This window comes from Nanorana parkeri, unplaced genomic scaffold, assembly GCF_000935625.1.
Source record: "Nanorana parkeri isolate BGI_ZX_2015 unplaced genomic scaffold, ASM93562v1 scaffold1717, whole genome shotgun sequence".
Taxonomy (NCBI): Eukaryota; Metazoa; Chordata; class Amphibia; order Anura; family Dicroglossidae; genus Nanorana; species Nanorana parkeri.
Genome location: NW_017307985.1, coordinates 294776 through 309760, shown reverse-complemented (window position 1 = coordinate 309760; position 14985 = coordinate 294776). Strand labels below are relative to the sequence as shown.

Below are 14985 nucleotides of genomic sequence, written 5' to 3'. Positions count from 1 at the left end.
TTCTTATTTTGTTACGTCGTGAGCTAACCGATGTAAGAGAAAGACAACTATGATAAGCATGTACTGTATGTACTAACGCAAGACATGCCCACAAATAACTTGTGAAAAGCATGCAACATCCCCCCCCCCAAACAGCCCCAATTAACCAGAACCTGATGAAAGAGTAGTTGCACATGCACTGACAATCATGCCCAGTTGAGCTTAGAACCCCTCACACAGATTATGGCAATACACCTTTAAGAACTTGGTTCAAAGAAATGACAGCTGAGGAAAACATTAAGCAATGTGCAGGGCAGTGCTGACCCCTAGTGCTCAACCCGGAACTGCATGTAATGAAAATTTTCCTCCGAGATAAAACCCCCTCCTCCCTTCCTCCCTCCCTCACCTTCCTACACACAGCTCCACCGATCGTAACTCCTCTGAAAGCACTTGTAGGTGAAGTGGGAGAGCCCGGCTATTGCAAAACCGTCGGTCTCGTGGAGAGCTCGAAGCTGACGTCACCAACCCGGAAGTAAAGATGACGTTCGTGACCCGCCGACGTAAATCCCCTGAGAGCCGTGCCGTCTTTAAAGGCACAGGCTCCTCCCACAAATCCAGGCTAGCCTTCGGCCAGCCTTCAAACATATTCAACAACACAACATGTTGTTTGTAAACTTGGGGGTGGGGTGTCATATTTTCTTTTTGTGTTTTAAAATATATTTTCTATAAAATCAATATATTTGCCGAGCCGTGAATGCCTGGAGTCAATTATGCTAATCATATGTCTCCCCTGGGGTTGGGTAAGGGGGGTACCAGTGTTTTGTGCATTTTGGAAACATAATACATAATTGGTATCCTTTACAAAACACAGAAAATCCCCAGCTCACCTGCCAGCTAGCCTGCAACCAAACAAATTGCTCTGCCAACAGTATGCGTTAAAATCAAAGGTTTTAGTTGCACAAACGTTTGGCCAAAAATATGTAGAAGCCACACCGCCGCGCCAAGGCACCTCTGCAAAGTGTGGTCCTAACGCTATGTATACGAGTCTCCAAGTGTGAGCATATTAATGCAGTCGATAAATTGCATGCAGGTGTACCTGGAGGTAGCCAACTCCTCCTGATAAGGTGCAGGGACGCACTGGAGGCCCAGCAACCAAAAATGCACGCTGGGACCCCAGTGCGTCCTCTCAACCAAAAATAGTCAAACTAGAAAAAACATGGTATCCTGTAGACCGATAGGACTAAGTATTCTAAGCATTACAACCCTCCCTGCCCCCATTTATCATCTCGACTGACATCTATATCCTTTTTTTTATTTTCCAATAGTTCTAAACCTATCCCTAACGAATAGACGTAAGAAAAATCTAAGGTTTTAAAGTAGAACTGAAGCCCAAACTATTTATTTTAGTTGTGTATAGAGTAAGGGAGGGTTATAACCCCGTCAGCTTTTTTTTTTTTTTGCCATCTGTCCCATTGGTGAGATCTCTCTTCACTTCCTGTCTAATAGCCACAACAGGAAGTGAGAAGAAATCCCTCCAATGAGAGGTGGTCAGCAGGGTCACCAGAACTAGTGTCCCTGCTGGAAGATTTCCCATGTGGGGAGGGAAGATGGCCCAGGTAGTGCCATTCCAATAGAAGAGCTACTGTAGCTTAAATTGCTCATAAAGTGAATGCTGGTTCTGATAGAAATGTGTCTGAACACACAGAGCATCGCAGGTTGTTGTGTATGGGACTGTGTAGCTGCAGACTGGTCAGGGTGCCCAGTCCACTCCCAAAAGTGCCTACAATGGGAAAATGAGCATCAGAACTGGACTGCAGAGCAATGGAAGAAGGTGGGCTGGTCGGATGAGTCACGTTATTTTACATCATGTGGATGGCCGGGTGTATGTGTGTGTGTCACTTACCTGAGGAAGAGATGGCACCAGAATGTACTATAGGAAGAAGACAAGTCGGCGGAGGCAGTGTGACGCTTTGGGCAATATTCTGCTGGGAAACCTCGGGTCCTGCCATTCATGTGGCTCTGACTCTGACACGTACCACCGACCTAAACATTGTTACTGACCAAGTACACCCCTTCCTGGAAACGGTATTCCCTGATGGCAGTGGCCTCTCCCAGCAGGATAATGCGCCCTGCCACACTGCAAAAATGGTTCAAGAATGGTTTGAGGAACACAACGGGATGTTGACTTGTCCTCCAAATTCTCCAGATCTCAATCCAATCCATCATCGGTGGGATGTGCTGGATAAACAAGTCCGATCCATGGAGGCCGCACCTCGAAACTTACAGGACTTAAAGGATCTGCTACTGACGGCCGGGTGCCAGACACCACAGCACATCCTCAGAGGTCTGGTGGAGTTCATGCCATGATGAGTCAGGAAAAGGAGAACCTACTCAGTATTAGGTGGGTGGTCATAATGTTATGGCTGATTGGTGTCTATTTATAATTACAAACTGTACAGAGGAACACGAACTATAAAAAAAAACATTTCACACACTAATAACAATGTTAAACATAGTCAATGTATATCTTAAGGCAATACTTTTTTTTTTTTAGATTTAGGCTTTTTTGCTGCCTGTGTCCTATTGGGGGGAATCCCCTTCACTAATGTCTCAGAGACCCAACAGGACGAATGAGGAGATCTTTCTAAAGGTCCCCACACACCTTGCGATAATCGTACGATAATTGCGGGAAATCCCGCGATCGTACGATTATCGTAAGGTGTGTGGAAGCCGTGCGACCTCTACTACTGTAAGGTCGCACGACTTTTATCTTACGAACATGTTCGAAAACCCGCCGAGCATCGTACGATGTTCGGCGGGTGTGTAGCATGTTTGCACGATAAAAGCCGGACGGGCCGGTGTGCGCAAGCGCACACTGCCCGTTCGGCATTGCGGTCATCGTAAGCCTGCCCCTCAGGGGGGCGCGGCTTGCGATCATCGCAAGTACGATCTGCCTGTCCAAGATAGGCAGATCGTACGTTTTTTTAAGTACCTTGTAAGGTGTGTGCCCAGCATGAAACAAGATAAATCATCGCAACCGTTGGCACTATTGGCAGATTTCCCATTTGTTCCTGTCCTGGTGTTAACCCCAAATTTTCTATTTCCCCTCAGATTTAGTCCCACAAAAGACAATGGCCGCCAGGACATGCCGAGAAGATTTTTGGCTTTAGATATCACCCCATCATGCTGTACATGGAGAATCCTCATCGTCTTTACCTGTTCTTTGGGCAGTACTCTTCCCTTTATCTCCGTTCCGGGTGGCTTGCTGTGAAAGGTCTTCACTGAGCTTATCCTCCTCCACTGCTACAGATTTCTGCAGATTCTGTTAATGATTAAGCCTGAAACACATGTGAACAAGGTGTGCACATTGCTGCATCTGGTTGTGTCTGTGTAACAGCATTGCCCTATGTACATGTCCAAAAAAAGAGGTCCTAAGGTGGCCATACACTCTACAACCATCGCAAGACTTTAGTCTTGCGATGGTTGTACAGGGATTAAAAAAACGTAGGATCTGCCTATCTTGGACAGGCAGATCGCACTCTCGATCATCGCAAGCCCGCCCCCCTGAGGGGCGGGCTTCCGATGACCGCAATGCTGAACGGGCAGTGTGCGCGTGCGCACACCGGCCCGTTCGGCATTTGTCTTCCGAGCACCGTTCTAACCAGCCGAGAATCGTACGATTCCCGGCTGGTTTTTGAACATGCTGGTTCGACAGAAGACGTGCGACCGTACAGTAGAAACGGTCGCACGTCTCCGTTCACACTGCTCGATTATCGTACGAAAAACCGATCGCATACGATTATCGTACGATAATCGTGCAGTGTATGGGCACCTCTAGATGGTAGGCTGCCTTCGCAGCTCAACAGGAAGAGACCTTTGCTTTACAATCATTACGGACCATTGATGGGCAGATTAAAGGGCAAAGAGCAAAGCCATTGCAGTGCACAAACCTCACTCTGGTTACAACCTGGCACTGACAGTGGCCAGTAAGGATGGGCTCGGGCGTGTTCGCAGCTCCCCGTCAGGCAGCTGACAGCGCCAATCACAGGCACTGAGACATTTCCCGATCTCTGCAGCTGCGGACCGGGAAAATGTCTCAGTACTTGTGATTGGCGCTGTCAACTTCCTGGCAGGCTTGGCACGTGGAGGTGCGAACACGCCCAAGCCCATCCTTAGTGGCCAGTACCCAATACGTTCATTCTTCACCCTTCTCCATGGATACTTGCCCCAGCTTGCTTGGAAATATTCCAACAAGTTGTACAATAATGAACTTCTCCGACCAACATGATCCAACGTTGTTGTGCAACCTGACCCCAATAATGGCGGAAAGAAAGGGGACCCCACAGCATGTGTCTGTTTGCTGCCAAATTGCCAATCATGACAGATTTTGTATTGACCAGAATTCTAGGATTCTAATGGCCATTCATGGTAATTGCTCTGCATTTAATGAATCACAGAACCGGCTGTGTAAATCTGGTGTTATGAAATAACATTGCCAGTTAGACTTTGTCCGCAGTTACATTTGCACCAATAAACTTTGGCGTGAATAAAATAAGTCACCTGCTCGTCAGGTCTGGTGCCAATGACTTCTCTAGTTCAGTATTTCTTCACTTCAGCCTAGTATTGTTTTGTCACATTTAAAATGACACTAAATTCAGGAGTAAATTCTTAAAAATGCATTCAAGTGCCTTAAAGTAGTATTAAGATCTGGGCGTTTTTTTACCTTAATGCATTCACTGCATTAGGGTAAAAACAGCCCAGTACCTTTATTCTACCCCAGTCCCCCCCAGTCTCCCCCACACTTACCTGTCAGCTGCGATCGTCCCCGCCGCCGACTGACTGGCGGAACGGACAGGTACAGCTGGCTCTGCCTCTAGATAGGCAGAGCCAGCTGTCAGTCACGCAGCTGGGCGGATCCAGACATAATTGTCGGGATCTGCTTCAGCTGCGGCGTCTCAGTATACCGCAAGGAGCAGCTCGCGGTATACTGAGCTTAGGGTGACGGGAGGACGCTAGTTTGTGTCCTCCAGTTACCCTAAGGAGAACTATGGGGAAAAGCCCTGACCCCATAGTTCTCCTTCAAGTTGCTCTTGGACCCTAAACTATGTGGAAGAAGATCAACAGATCCTAAGGTCCATGAACATCATTATAAGACTCTGGTTTATAGCACGAAAGTTCATTGCTTTTAAATGGACGTCTCCCAGATCTATCAAAAGAGAAATTGCTTTTCATACATAGAGGGTACCCTTTAGAAATTAAAGAGGATATGGGACCACTTGTTGTCAGTACCGGGTTTGGCCCCACCTATGGTGTAATCCTCATTACCTAGTAAAAAAGAGGAGAATGGGAGGCTTAAGGCCAGTTCACACCATATGCAGTTGTGATGCAGTCCGTTTATTTTGATTGCTGCAGTCAAAATACATCACAATGCTTTCCTATGAGCTTTCTTGTGCTTAATTCATTGCAGTCCGTTCAGATGCAGTCAGAAAAAGTACCGCTTGTCCTATTTTACCTGCATCTAACTGCATCAAATGCAGTGCAAACGCATAGCAAACACATCAAACGCACCGAAACGCATACAAAAAAAACACAATTGATTGTGGCATCATCCAGGGACATGCAGGGGGGGAAAAACGCATCAAAAAGGATCGCAATGCAACTGCGCAGACGCACTCAGTTGTGATGCAGTTTTTGGTGTGAACTAACCCTTAGGCCTCATTCACGCCAAGGCTGCATTGAAAATGCATGCGTTTTAGCCATTGCGATGCGATTTGCCGCGTTTTTGATGCATTCCGATGCAGTCCCCCCCCTCAAAATGCAAATCAGACCATATGTCAGTTCCTTCTTCTTGTCACAGCACTTTCCTCCTTCATTTTCTAGCTCAGACATGCTTCCTTTGTTTGAAGGCATGGTGTTAGTGTTGGCTATAGCCACTCTCACCCAACGTAGGAGGTTATTATAATATAATAATAACATTGTTATTGGGTGCACCCCTTGCTGACGGTCAGAGATATTTGATTATTACATTAGAATCCATGTCTGCCATGTTTCCAGAGCTGTTCCATTCCTAATCTCCTCTACCAACTCACAGGAAGTCCCCAGAAGATGACATTACTAAATCTGTGGGTTTTTATTTTTTAGCTGTGTTGCGTTTTGATGCGTTCCGTCACGTTCTGATGCAGCTAAAATAGTGCAAGCAGTACTTTTTCTGGTGTGAACAGAACAACAGAATCCATTGGAAATCATTGTGCTGCGTTTTTGATGCAGCTCAAAAACGCAAAGGACTGCATCTGGTGTGAATGGGCCCTTAGGCTGCCCGTACACCTTGCAATGATCGGACGGCACTTTTCGTCCGATGATCGAACCCTCGTACGATTTTCGTACGGCGGCCCCATCCTGCCCCCGATTATCGCAAGGTTGGATCAGCGGTAATAAAAAGCCCCCGGACGAATTGCGGTAATCGACCGCAGGTGTTTTCGTTTGCGCATGAGCGGTGTAAATCGTACAAATTTTTGACGTACGGAAACGCCACCGACCTTGCGAAAATCGTACGATCGTCCAAAGCTTTCTAACCTGCTGGTTTAGTCAAAAGTCGATCGACTGTATAGTATTTGCGGCTGTACGCTGCCCATCGACCTTACGAATGTCGGACGAAAACGCGATCGCATGCGAAAATCGGCCGATATTCCGAGAGGTGAGAAAATAGGGAGCATTGTTGAAGGGTCGTGTGTGTGCGTGGTTTTTGTTGTTGTTGTCTTGTATGTTATATATTTAATTGTTTTGAAAAAATGAAAAAAGAAGAATCTAAGAGGAGGGGGAGAGAGGGAGGGAGAGAGGGAGGGAGAGAAAGGAAGGAGAAAGAGGGAACTAAGGTTAAATGGGAAGGTCGATATTGTGAATTAATGGGGATTATTGGTTGTGGGATCACATTAACCCCTTCGTGACGCAGTGGCGGATCCAGGGGGGGGCAACGGGGCAATTGCCCCCCCAGATAGCGCCGCTCCCACCCGCGGTAGTAGTGACAGGAGTACATCTGTACATCCCCGCATAGCGGCCGGGACATACAGCTGTCACTGTCACAGACTTTACTGCGAGTCAGTGCAAAAAAATGGGCACACCGTTTTCCAGCCTGCACGCAGTATGTTTCCTGCCCGGGCCCACCAGTCCCTGCCGCTGCCACTTTAACACAGCAAGCCTGAAAGTATGACAGGGGCGGCTGGGCAGGGCCTGTCTTGAGCTGCTCTTCGATTGGCTGCTGCACCCTCGGTTCGGCTCTTGGATTGTCTGGCGCGCTGCAGGTCCTTCGGTCTGTCCTGCACACACATCATGGCTGGAATGGTGAGCACTGTGCTGTATCAGATCGGTGCTGGGATGGAAGATGTGTGTATACATGGGGGGAAGATAGAGATCACCAGCACTGGTCATTTTTTTTACCCCCTCATGACAGTGATGTTCAAAGTATGTCGCTGTCGCTTAGTGTGACAATTAGGCTGGGTTCACACCTGAGCGTATTTTTTCAGCTAGTTTCTTTACTGTACTTTTATTGTTTTGCTTTGTCAAAAATTGGAAAATTTTTGGAAAACTGGATTTTGCCATAAAAAAAATACAAATAAAATCACTACGAGCTTTGGAGTCCAGGCCTCGACTTTTATTTTTCGGAAGTGGTATAAAGCGAATGGTTGGTACGTTCCCATAGTTGTAAAAATGTAAAAACCCCCAGAAAGTTCATAAATGGGCTTGGCCAGACGCCAGCTCGCGCTCATACTCCACTTCCACAATGCGGTATAACTCCATCGTCGTCTTGGCGTCCTCAACGGAAGAGTGACCGCCTCTGCCCGTCTGTAAAAGGGAAAAGGAAGAAGAGAATTAACACATTTGCCACGTAAGGCAGATACGTTATTGAATGTATTGACTGATATCTGCATGTGGTGTGACCACTTCCAGCATTACCTGACGGTATCTAACCATGCTAACCTCACTCAGATAATGTGCACATGCGAAGTGCCAAGTTACCCCAAAAAACTCTGCAGCTGGTTGCCAATTGTTCTCATTTCTCAGCCATGTCACTTCATGTGCCATGCTGTAAAGTTTATTTGAAAAAAAGGACACGGCAGAATTGATCACCAGGCCTATGAGTGACAGTCACGGCTCTCTGCAGGGACATGATCGAGAAGTGAGCGAGCTAGGGCTGCGACAACTAATCGACATAATCAATTATTGAAAAAGTTGTCAACTTTTTCAATCATCGATTAATCGGCTTCTGGTTAGTTGGCCCTGTTGACGCGCCGCACCTCCTCCGCACCTCACGCTTGCCGCTGCCAGACCCGCCCGCATCCACGCTCCACACCTCATGCTCACCGCCCTCCCACATCCACGATTGGCACAGGGACGCGGTTGCACGCCACACTTTTTCTTTTCTTATTTACTTCCACCGCTCCAAAGCTTGCTCCTGTGATGGACTACAAATCTCAATACAAACTAGTAGTCCATCACTGGAGCCATTTTTTAAAATGTATCTTATTTTTTATCCGATTAATCGAACTCAATAATCGGCTAACTAATCGATTTTGACGGTATGTGTTTACTCACTTCACGATCTACTGAGCCGAACTGTGACAGTTTCATTGTCACACGTCGGCTCTAACTATGAGGCTGAGTGAAAATCACTGACCTCATAGTTCTCCTTTAAATGCACAAAATGAATGCATGCACATTTTTTCTTTCATTAAAGGAAAGAAACTATGGGTAGAGTGAAATGCACTCGGCTCTATAGATCACGCAATTTACGATCTTCTTCCTGTATGTCTTGGGGAGGAGCAGCACAGCTGCCTCTGGCGGTGGGAGGGGGCAGCAGATGGGGGAATCCTGGAGTTCAGCTTTAAGCCAAGTCAGGTTCACTTAAAGGAGAACTATGGGGTCAGTGTTTTTCCCCATAGTTCTCCTTAGTGTAACGGGAGGACACAAACTAGCGTCCTCCCGTTACCCTAAGCTCAGTATACCGCGAGCTACAGCTCGCGGTATACTGAGACGCCGCAGCCGGAGCGGATCCCGACGTAGATGACGGGATCCGCCCAGCTGCGTGAGTGACAGCTGGCTCTGCCTATCTAGAGGCAAAGCCAGCTGTACCCGCCACCTCCCCCGTCCATTCCCGCCAGTCAGCGCTGGCAGATCGGAACGGGGAGAGGGGAATCCAGCCCCTCCCCCTGTCATGGCAGAGAGCCGTGACAGGATCGAGAGGCGAGCGAACACGGTATATGTTCCCTCACCTGCCGATCTACTGAGCCGACCTGTGACAGTCTCATTGTCACAGGTCGGCTAGAACTATGAGGTGAGTGGAAATCACTCATCTCATAGTTCTCCTTTAAAGAAATGAGTTGGCAATCCTGTCTGGTTGGATGACTGCTGACCAGTACGGTCCACTTAACTATAAGCTCTTAGGAACAGGGAATATATATATAGAGAATGTTTTGACAAATCCCAAGGACCGGGAGTCCTGGTACGGCACATGAAGAAAGCGGGTAAAACAATGACCTGGATGTCTTTCCAGAGAAGCTGTTTGGCCAGACGTTTCAGTGACGCCGCCTCCTTCTCCGGGAATCCCGCCCTGCGGTTCAGCATCGGGATTTTTGACGTGTCTCGGGTCATCTCCTTGGGGTGGAAGTATTCTAAGGCCTTGTAGTCATTCTGGATGGCGTGGCCAATCACGATCTTTCCACGAAGGATCTTTAAGATCTGCGGAAGAACACAACAGAGTTTTCGTTTACATCTTTCTACATAAAAATAAATAAAGAGCTCCGGGCCGGGAGGACGATGTGACTAAATCCGACACCTTTTTTAAGCTTTTCTATTGAGGTCAAAAGCAGAAAGAAAAAAAAAAATACCTTTGAAGTGTGGCCTCCCTGTACTGGAAGGGCAAAATAAGGAAGAATCCGTAATATTTACTAGGGACGCACCGATACCGATATCAGTCACCAGGGAGCATGCAGCTGGCTTCCTTCCCAATCAAGAAGGTGGGGGTAGATAATGACTAACCCTAAGGGTCCTGATTGGCCGGGAAGCCGGCTCCATGGCCAATCAGGAAGCTGTGAGGGGAATTTTGGCCAGAAAGCTGGCTCCGTGCTCCCTCATTACCTTGTGACGAGGGAGCATGGAGACGGCATCCCGGCCAATCAGGAAGCCATGTGGTGAGTAATTACAAGCTGCCTGGCTTCCTTGATGGGACTTCCGGTATCGCTGACTACCGAAAAAAATATATTGGTACTCGATACTGAAAAAACGGTATCGTTGCATCCCTAATATTTTCCTTATTCCTCGCTTTGGCAGGCTTCCATCACAAGGTGCCAACAGTCCCCCAAAGCCCCATCTTTCTGGGGTGTCATCCAGCGGTGCCATCACGTACAATGCAGGACCAGCAGTCCAGCATTGTACAGCGATGGCCCATCCACAGCCCAGAGAGCAGAGAAGCACCGGCTGCCCGGAGAGAGCGAGGAATATGGTAAAATGACATGTTATTCACCTACCCCATGTAACCCTTGCAGTTCACGGGGGAGGGGCATTGCAAGGGTAGATTTTTATTAAAAAATCCCGCAGTTTAGCTTTAAAATGTCTCTGCTGACCCCTAGAATGTGCTGATTGGTTCTCAAACACTTGGCAAGAGACTGAACCGACCTAAATATGACATTCTAAGTCTAAGACGATTACTTTTGGAAGGAAAGGTCAGCAATGGGAATAACAGAAGAAGGCAGCGAACTGGTTATTAGAGAGAAACTGGTCATTAACAAAATTTGCAAAGAGCCCCCTTGGTCCTGATAGATGAAGCAGCTTCATATGAAAATGTTTTTGCAGGATTTGGTTTTCCCATATACAGCATAAACTCCCAGTTATCCGGTACCCATGGGGATTGGTAGATGCCAGATAACTGTAGTTTCTGGTTGCTTGAGAGTTAATATTAACTCTCAAGCAACTATGATTCTGCTATTGGCTATTTCAAATTGCCATAGCCGATAGGTGCTATTGCACACGCCCACTGCGCGTTGTGTACAATCACCGGCCAGCTGAGGAATCTAGCCGTCGGCCAAAGCGAGATGTAAACAGAGAATTTCTTTAGCAAACAAATAAATGTAGTTGCCAACAATCTTTTTTTTAGTGTGCACATGACTATCAAGCAACTGGCAAAAAAAATGAGGACATATTATATTATTTTTCTGGTTGCTTGAGAGTTCTGGTTGCTTGAATGCCGGATAATGTGGATATTGCTCATCACATATAAATAGCGTCCTGAAAACACAGCAGCACCCGGACTCAGAACTCCTCTCAAGAGCCCTCAGCCCTGATGTAAGCAGTGGGCCGGCACTTAGGAGGAGTCATGCAAATGTCAACATGCTTTGAAGGGTGGGCGTCAGTCTGGAGGGGTGGGCACTCCTAAACATGCGACGCTGAGCATCTGAGTGAAAGAACTGAAATCCAATGAATGAAAGGGAAGGGCCAGGGGCAGCCAGACCACAATTTCCCATGAGATTGAATGAGACTGTGGCACACATGCACACTATGGAGGGGACATTTTTGGTAGCACAACTGTGTGGCTCGGAGGGTGGGGAGCACTCAGGGTTTGGGGGGGGCGGATGTAAATAAAAAAAGTACAGTTGTCCTTTAAAGGAGAACTATGCGGTGGAGTGCTTTTCACTCACCTCATAGTTCTAGCCGACCTGTGACAATGAGACTGTAACAGGTCGGCTCAGTAGATGGGGAGGTGAGAGAACGCATGCCGGCGTTCGCTCACCTCTCAATCCTGTCACGGCTCTCTGCCGTGACAGGGGAGTGGCTGGATTCCCCCTCCCCGATCCTCCAGCGCTGACTGGCGGAACGGACGGGGGAGGGGGCAGGTACAGCTGGCTCTGCCTCTAGCTAGAGCCAGCTGTCACTCACGCAGCTGGGCGGATCCAGACATAATTATCGGGATCCGCTTCAGCTGCGGAGTCTCAGTATACCGCAAGCTGTAGCTCCCTATATACTGAGCTTAGGGTAACGGGAGGACGCTAGTTTGTGTCCTCCCGTTACCCTAAGGAGAACTATGGGGAAAAGCCCTGACCCCATAGTTCTCCTTGAAGAATGTGCTACTGGAGTTGGGGATACAAAAGTGAACCTGTTGCTTTGTCCTGCGTGGACAGGTTCACTTAAAGGACCCATACAGACGGGAGTACATGTCCTTTCAGCGTGCATGGCCGTAACATGACCCAATCCGGGAATGGACGGGCGCTGCATGTAATTGCACACAGCAGCCTGTTCTTCCCTATGGGAGGACGCAACGGCATGCAATTACACTCGCTCATACGCACACCTGAAGCTGCACATCCGCAGACAGTGTGCGTCCAAGTGCGGGCGCCTGGATCCACACGGATGTGCAGGTTCGGGTGTGTGATGACCGCATGTAATTGCATCCAGCCGCGTCCTCCCATAGGGAAGAACAGGCTGCTGTGCGCAATTACATGCAGCGCCCGTACATTCCGGGGCCGGGTCTTTTTATGAGCGTGCACGCTGTACGGACGTGCACGCCCCGTCTGGATGAGCCCTAAGACAATCGTATTCACATAATCCCTTTTAATGAAGCTTCTCCCCCTCCTCGGTAATCAGTGGCTTCTCACCTCTTTCTGCGCCGTGGTGAACGGAATGGCGTTGACCAAATGTTCCCTCCTTATTCCACTCCATTTCGTCCTGTAATCTGTGATGGGGTTGGTCGGTCTGATGTACCTATCATACACCACGTCCCCATGGTAACTGACGATGCTGCACCGGGCCAAGGCACTGATGCTTCCTTTCGGGCCTGTGCCCACCATCTCACAGTCAATGGCCACCACTTTGTAGCTGGGAGCTGAAGAGGCCGAAGGGATTCCGCTTTCATACTCACTCAGGAGGCCGATGTTCTGCTGGTGAAGAGAAGGTTTAGGCGGCGGGTGATCGGTGCCATCGCTGTTAGGCTTGGAAGAACAGTGGCCCCTGGGAGGCACACCCGGTGGTGTAAACGTTGCGGCACGAGAATGAGTAGCACCGGTGCCAATACTGACGCTCAGAGTGCCGGACTGGGACGTGACCGTCCTGGACGGGCAGAGCTGCTGGTCGGAACAGAACAAGTTGCTGTGTGGTTTCTCAGTCCGCTGCTGCCCGTTATGTCTGCCGTGGCCCCAGGAATCCGCTCGCTTTTCCATGTTGTGGGTCTTTTGGGGCAACTGCTTCTGCTTCAGGAAGCCCTTCTTCTCCAAAAACTTCCTCCTTTTGATAAAACGGCGATGCTTGCTGTTCCCGTGCTCGGCGTGCTTGCTGGACTGTCCGCCCTCCAAGTGCAAGTTTAAAAGCATATCCGCCATGATGGGTTATACCACCTCGGAGGATGGAATGGGCATGTGTCTAGTCCTAGGTTTAAGGATGGGTGAGATAAAACGCAGACGTGAGCACTGAGGAAGCTTCATCACCTAGGATAGAGAATAATATTGTGAGGATCATAACACGGCAATGCTGAGTGATATTTAAGGATATATTTGTGTACAAAGACCTTCAACCATTGGAATAGGGGCCTCATCTGAACCAGCTACCAGCTGATCTGACAGGTTCTCTTTAACCCAAACACTAAGCACAGCCCTGTCCTGGCAGGGTAAGAGACCTGATATTTCTCTACTACCGTTCAATCATACTTATCAGTCTTATCCCGCCCCCAGTCTATGACTGGACAGTGAAAGGAGAAGCAGCAGACTGATGAGCTCATCTCTCTGTCACACCCTATCCTTCTTTTCACATGAGCGCTGCAGCACAATTGATTGTTTCCATGACTACGGCGCGGTTGCTGAGCCAAGTCCAGGTTTAGGACGCATTCACACCAGCACCTTCCGTGAATGCTTGGCAAACGTACACAAAAACAAGCGCTCTGGCGTACGTTAACTGAAACGCAGCAAAACGCGCTTGCGTTGCCATTGATTTCTAATGCGGCCAGGAAGACGCATGTTTTTTTTCCTCCGCATTGGCATGCATTATAGTTACATAGTATTTGAGGTTGAATAAAGACATAAGGTGTGTGTGTGTGTGTTTGTGTGTGTGTGTGTCCATGAGTGTTCTCATTCTTAAGAGTACCTGTACCCTTGTACATTTCGGTCTCTCAGGAAGTCGTCCAAAAGCTTCTTGAATGATTCCATATTAATTGCGTAAATTACCGCTTGAGGCAGCAAGTTCCAGACCCTAACCGCGCAAACTGAGAAGAACCCCCTTCGCCCCTTGTGTTCGAATTTTTTTTTCTACCAGTTTTAGGTGGTGTCCTCTAGTCTTTGTTACGGAATTAATCTCAAAGTGTTTGTTGCTAATGCCGCTATGACTACGGAACATTTTGGACATGAAAATCATGTCCCCCCTTAATCTCCCAACTTCCAACGTAAACATGTTTACATTTAGTAGCCTTGTCTCATAGCTCTGGTCCTCCATCCCCTTTATGAGTTTGGTCGCCCTCCGCTGGACTTTCTCCAGTTCAAGGACATCCCTTCTGTGGACCGGTGCCCTAAACTGCACCGCATACTCCAGGTGGGGCCGAACCATTGATGTGTAAAGTGGCAAAATTATAGACCTATCCCTGCAAAACATTCCCTTCTTGATGCAGGACAAGATTCTACTATAATATAATTCTATTATAACGTGCACCACAAACCTGGATTTCAATAAATGTGTTACTCACATCGCAAAATTTGCCACAGGCGCTTTCTTGCTGCGTTTGGGGCGCATTCAGACCCCATTAACTGCTTGCCGTCCGCCAGTTGTGAAATAACGGACGGATGGCAAACTCCCATTGGCGGTTTGCCGTAGATAAACGGCTTTTTTTTCCTGCTCGCACGGGCAGAAAAACACCGACCGTTACAAACAGCCGTTACCGGCTGTTTTACATACAAGCGATCGGTGGCTCTATAGCCGTCCAATCGCTTGTATGTGCTGCCGAGGGGGGCCCATCCCCCCCCTCGAATGGCACTGTCCCAC

The 14985-nt window shown here is 48.3% G+C and overlaps 1 protein-coding gene across 1 annotated transcript in view; it reads right to left on the bottom strand.

The window, feature by feature from the left end:
• Positions 1–7627: 7627 nt before the first annotated feature.
• Positions 7628–14985, bottom strand: part of LOC108799411 (interferon-stimulated 20 kDa exonuclease-like 2) — a 10092-nt gene continuing 2734 nt past the window's right edge. Inside the window, exons 2-4 of the mRNA XM_018571265.1 lie at positions 12621–13445; positions 9511–9711; positions 7628–7818 (exon numbers count right to left, since the gene is read on the bottom strand). Coding sequence (XP_018426767.1) covers positions 7705–7818; positions 9511–9711; positions 12621–13340 — 1035 coding nt within the window. The 5' untranslated portion in view covers positions 13341–13445 and the 3' untranslated portion in view covers positions 7628–7704. The remainder of the gene's footprint in view (positions 7819–9510; positions 9712–12620; positions 13446–14985) is intronic.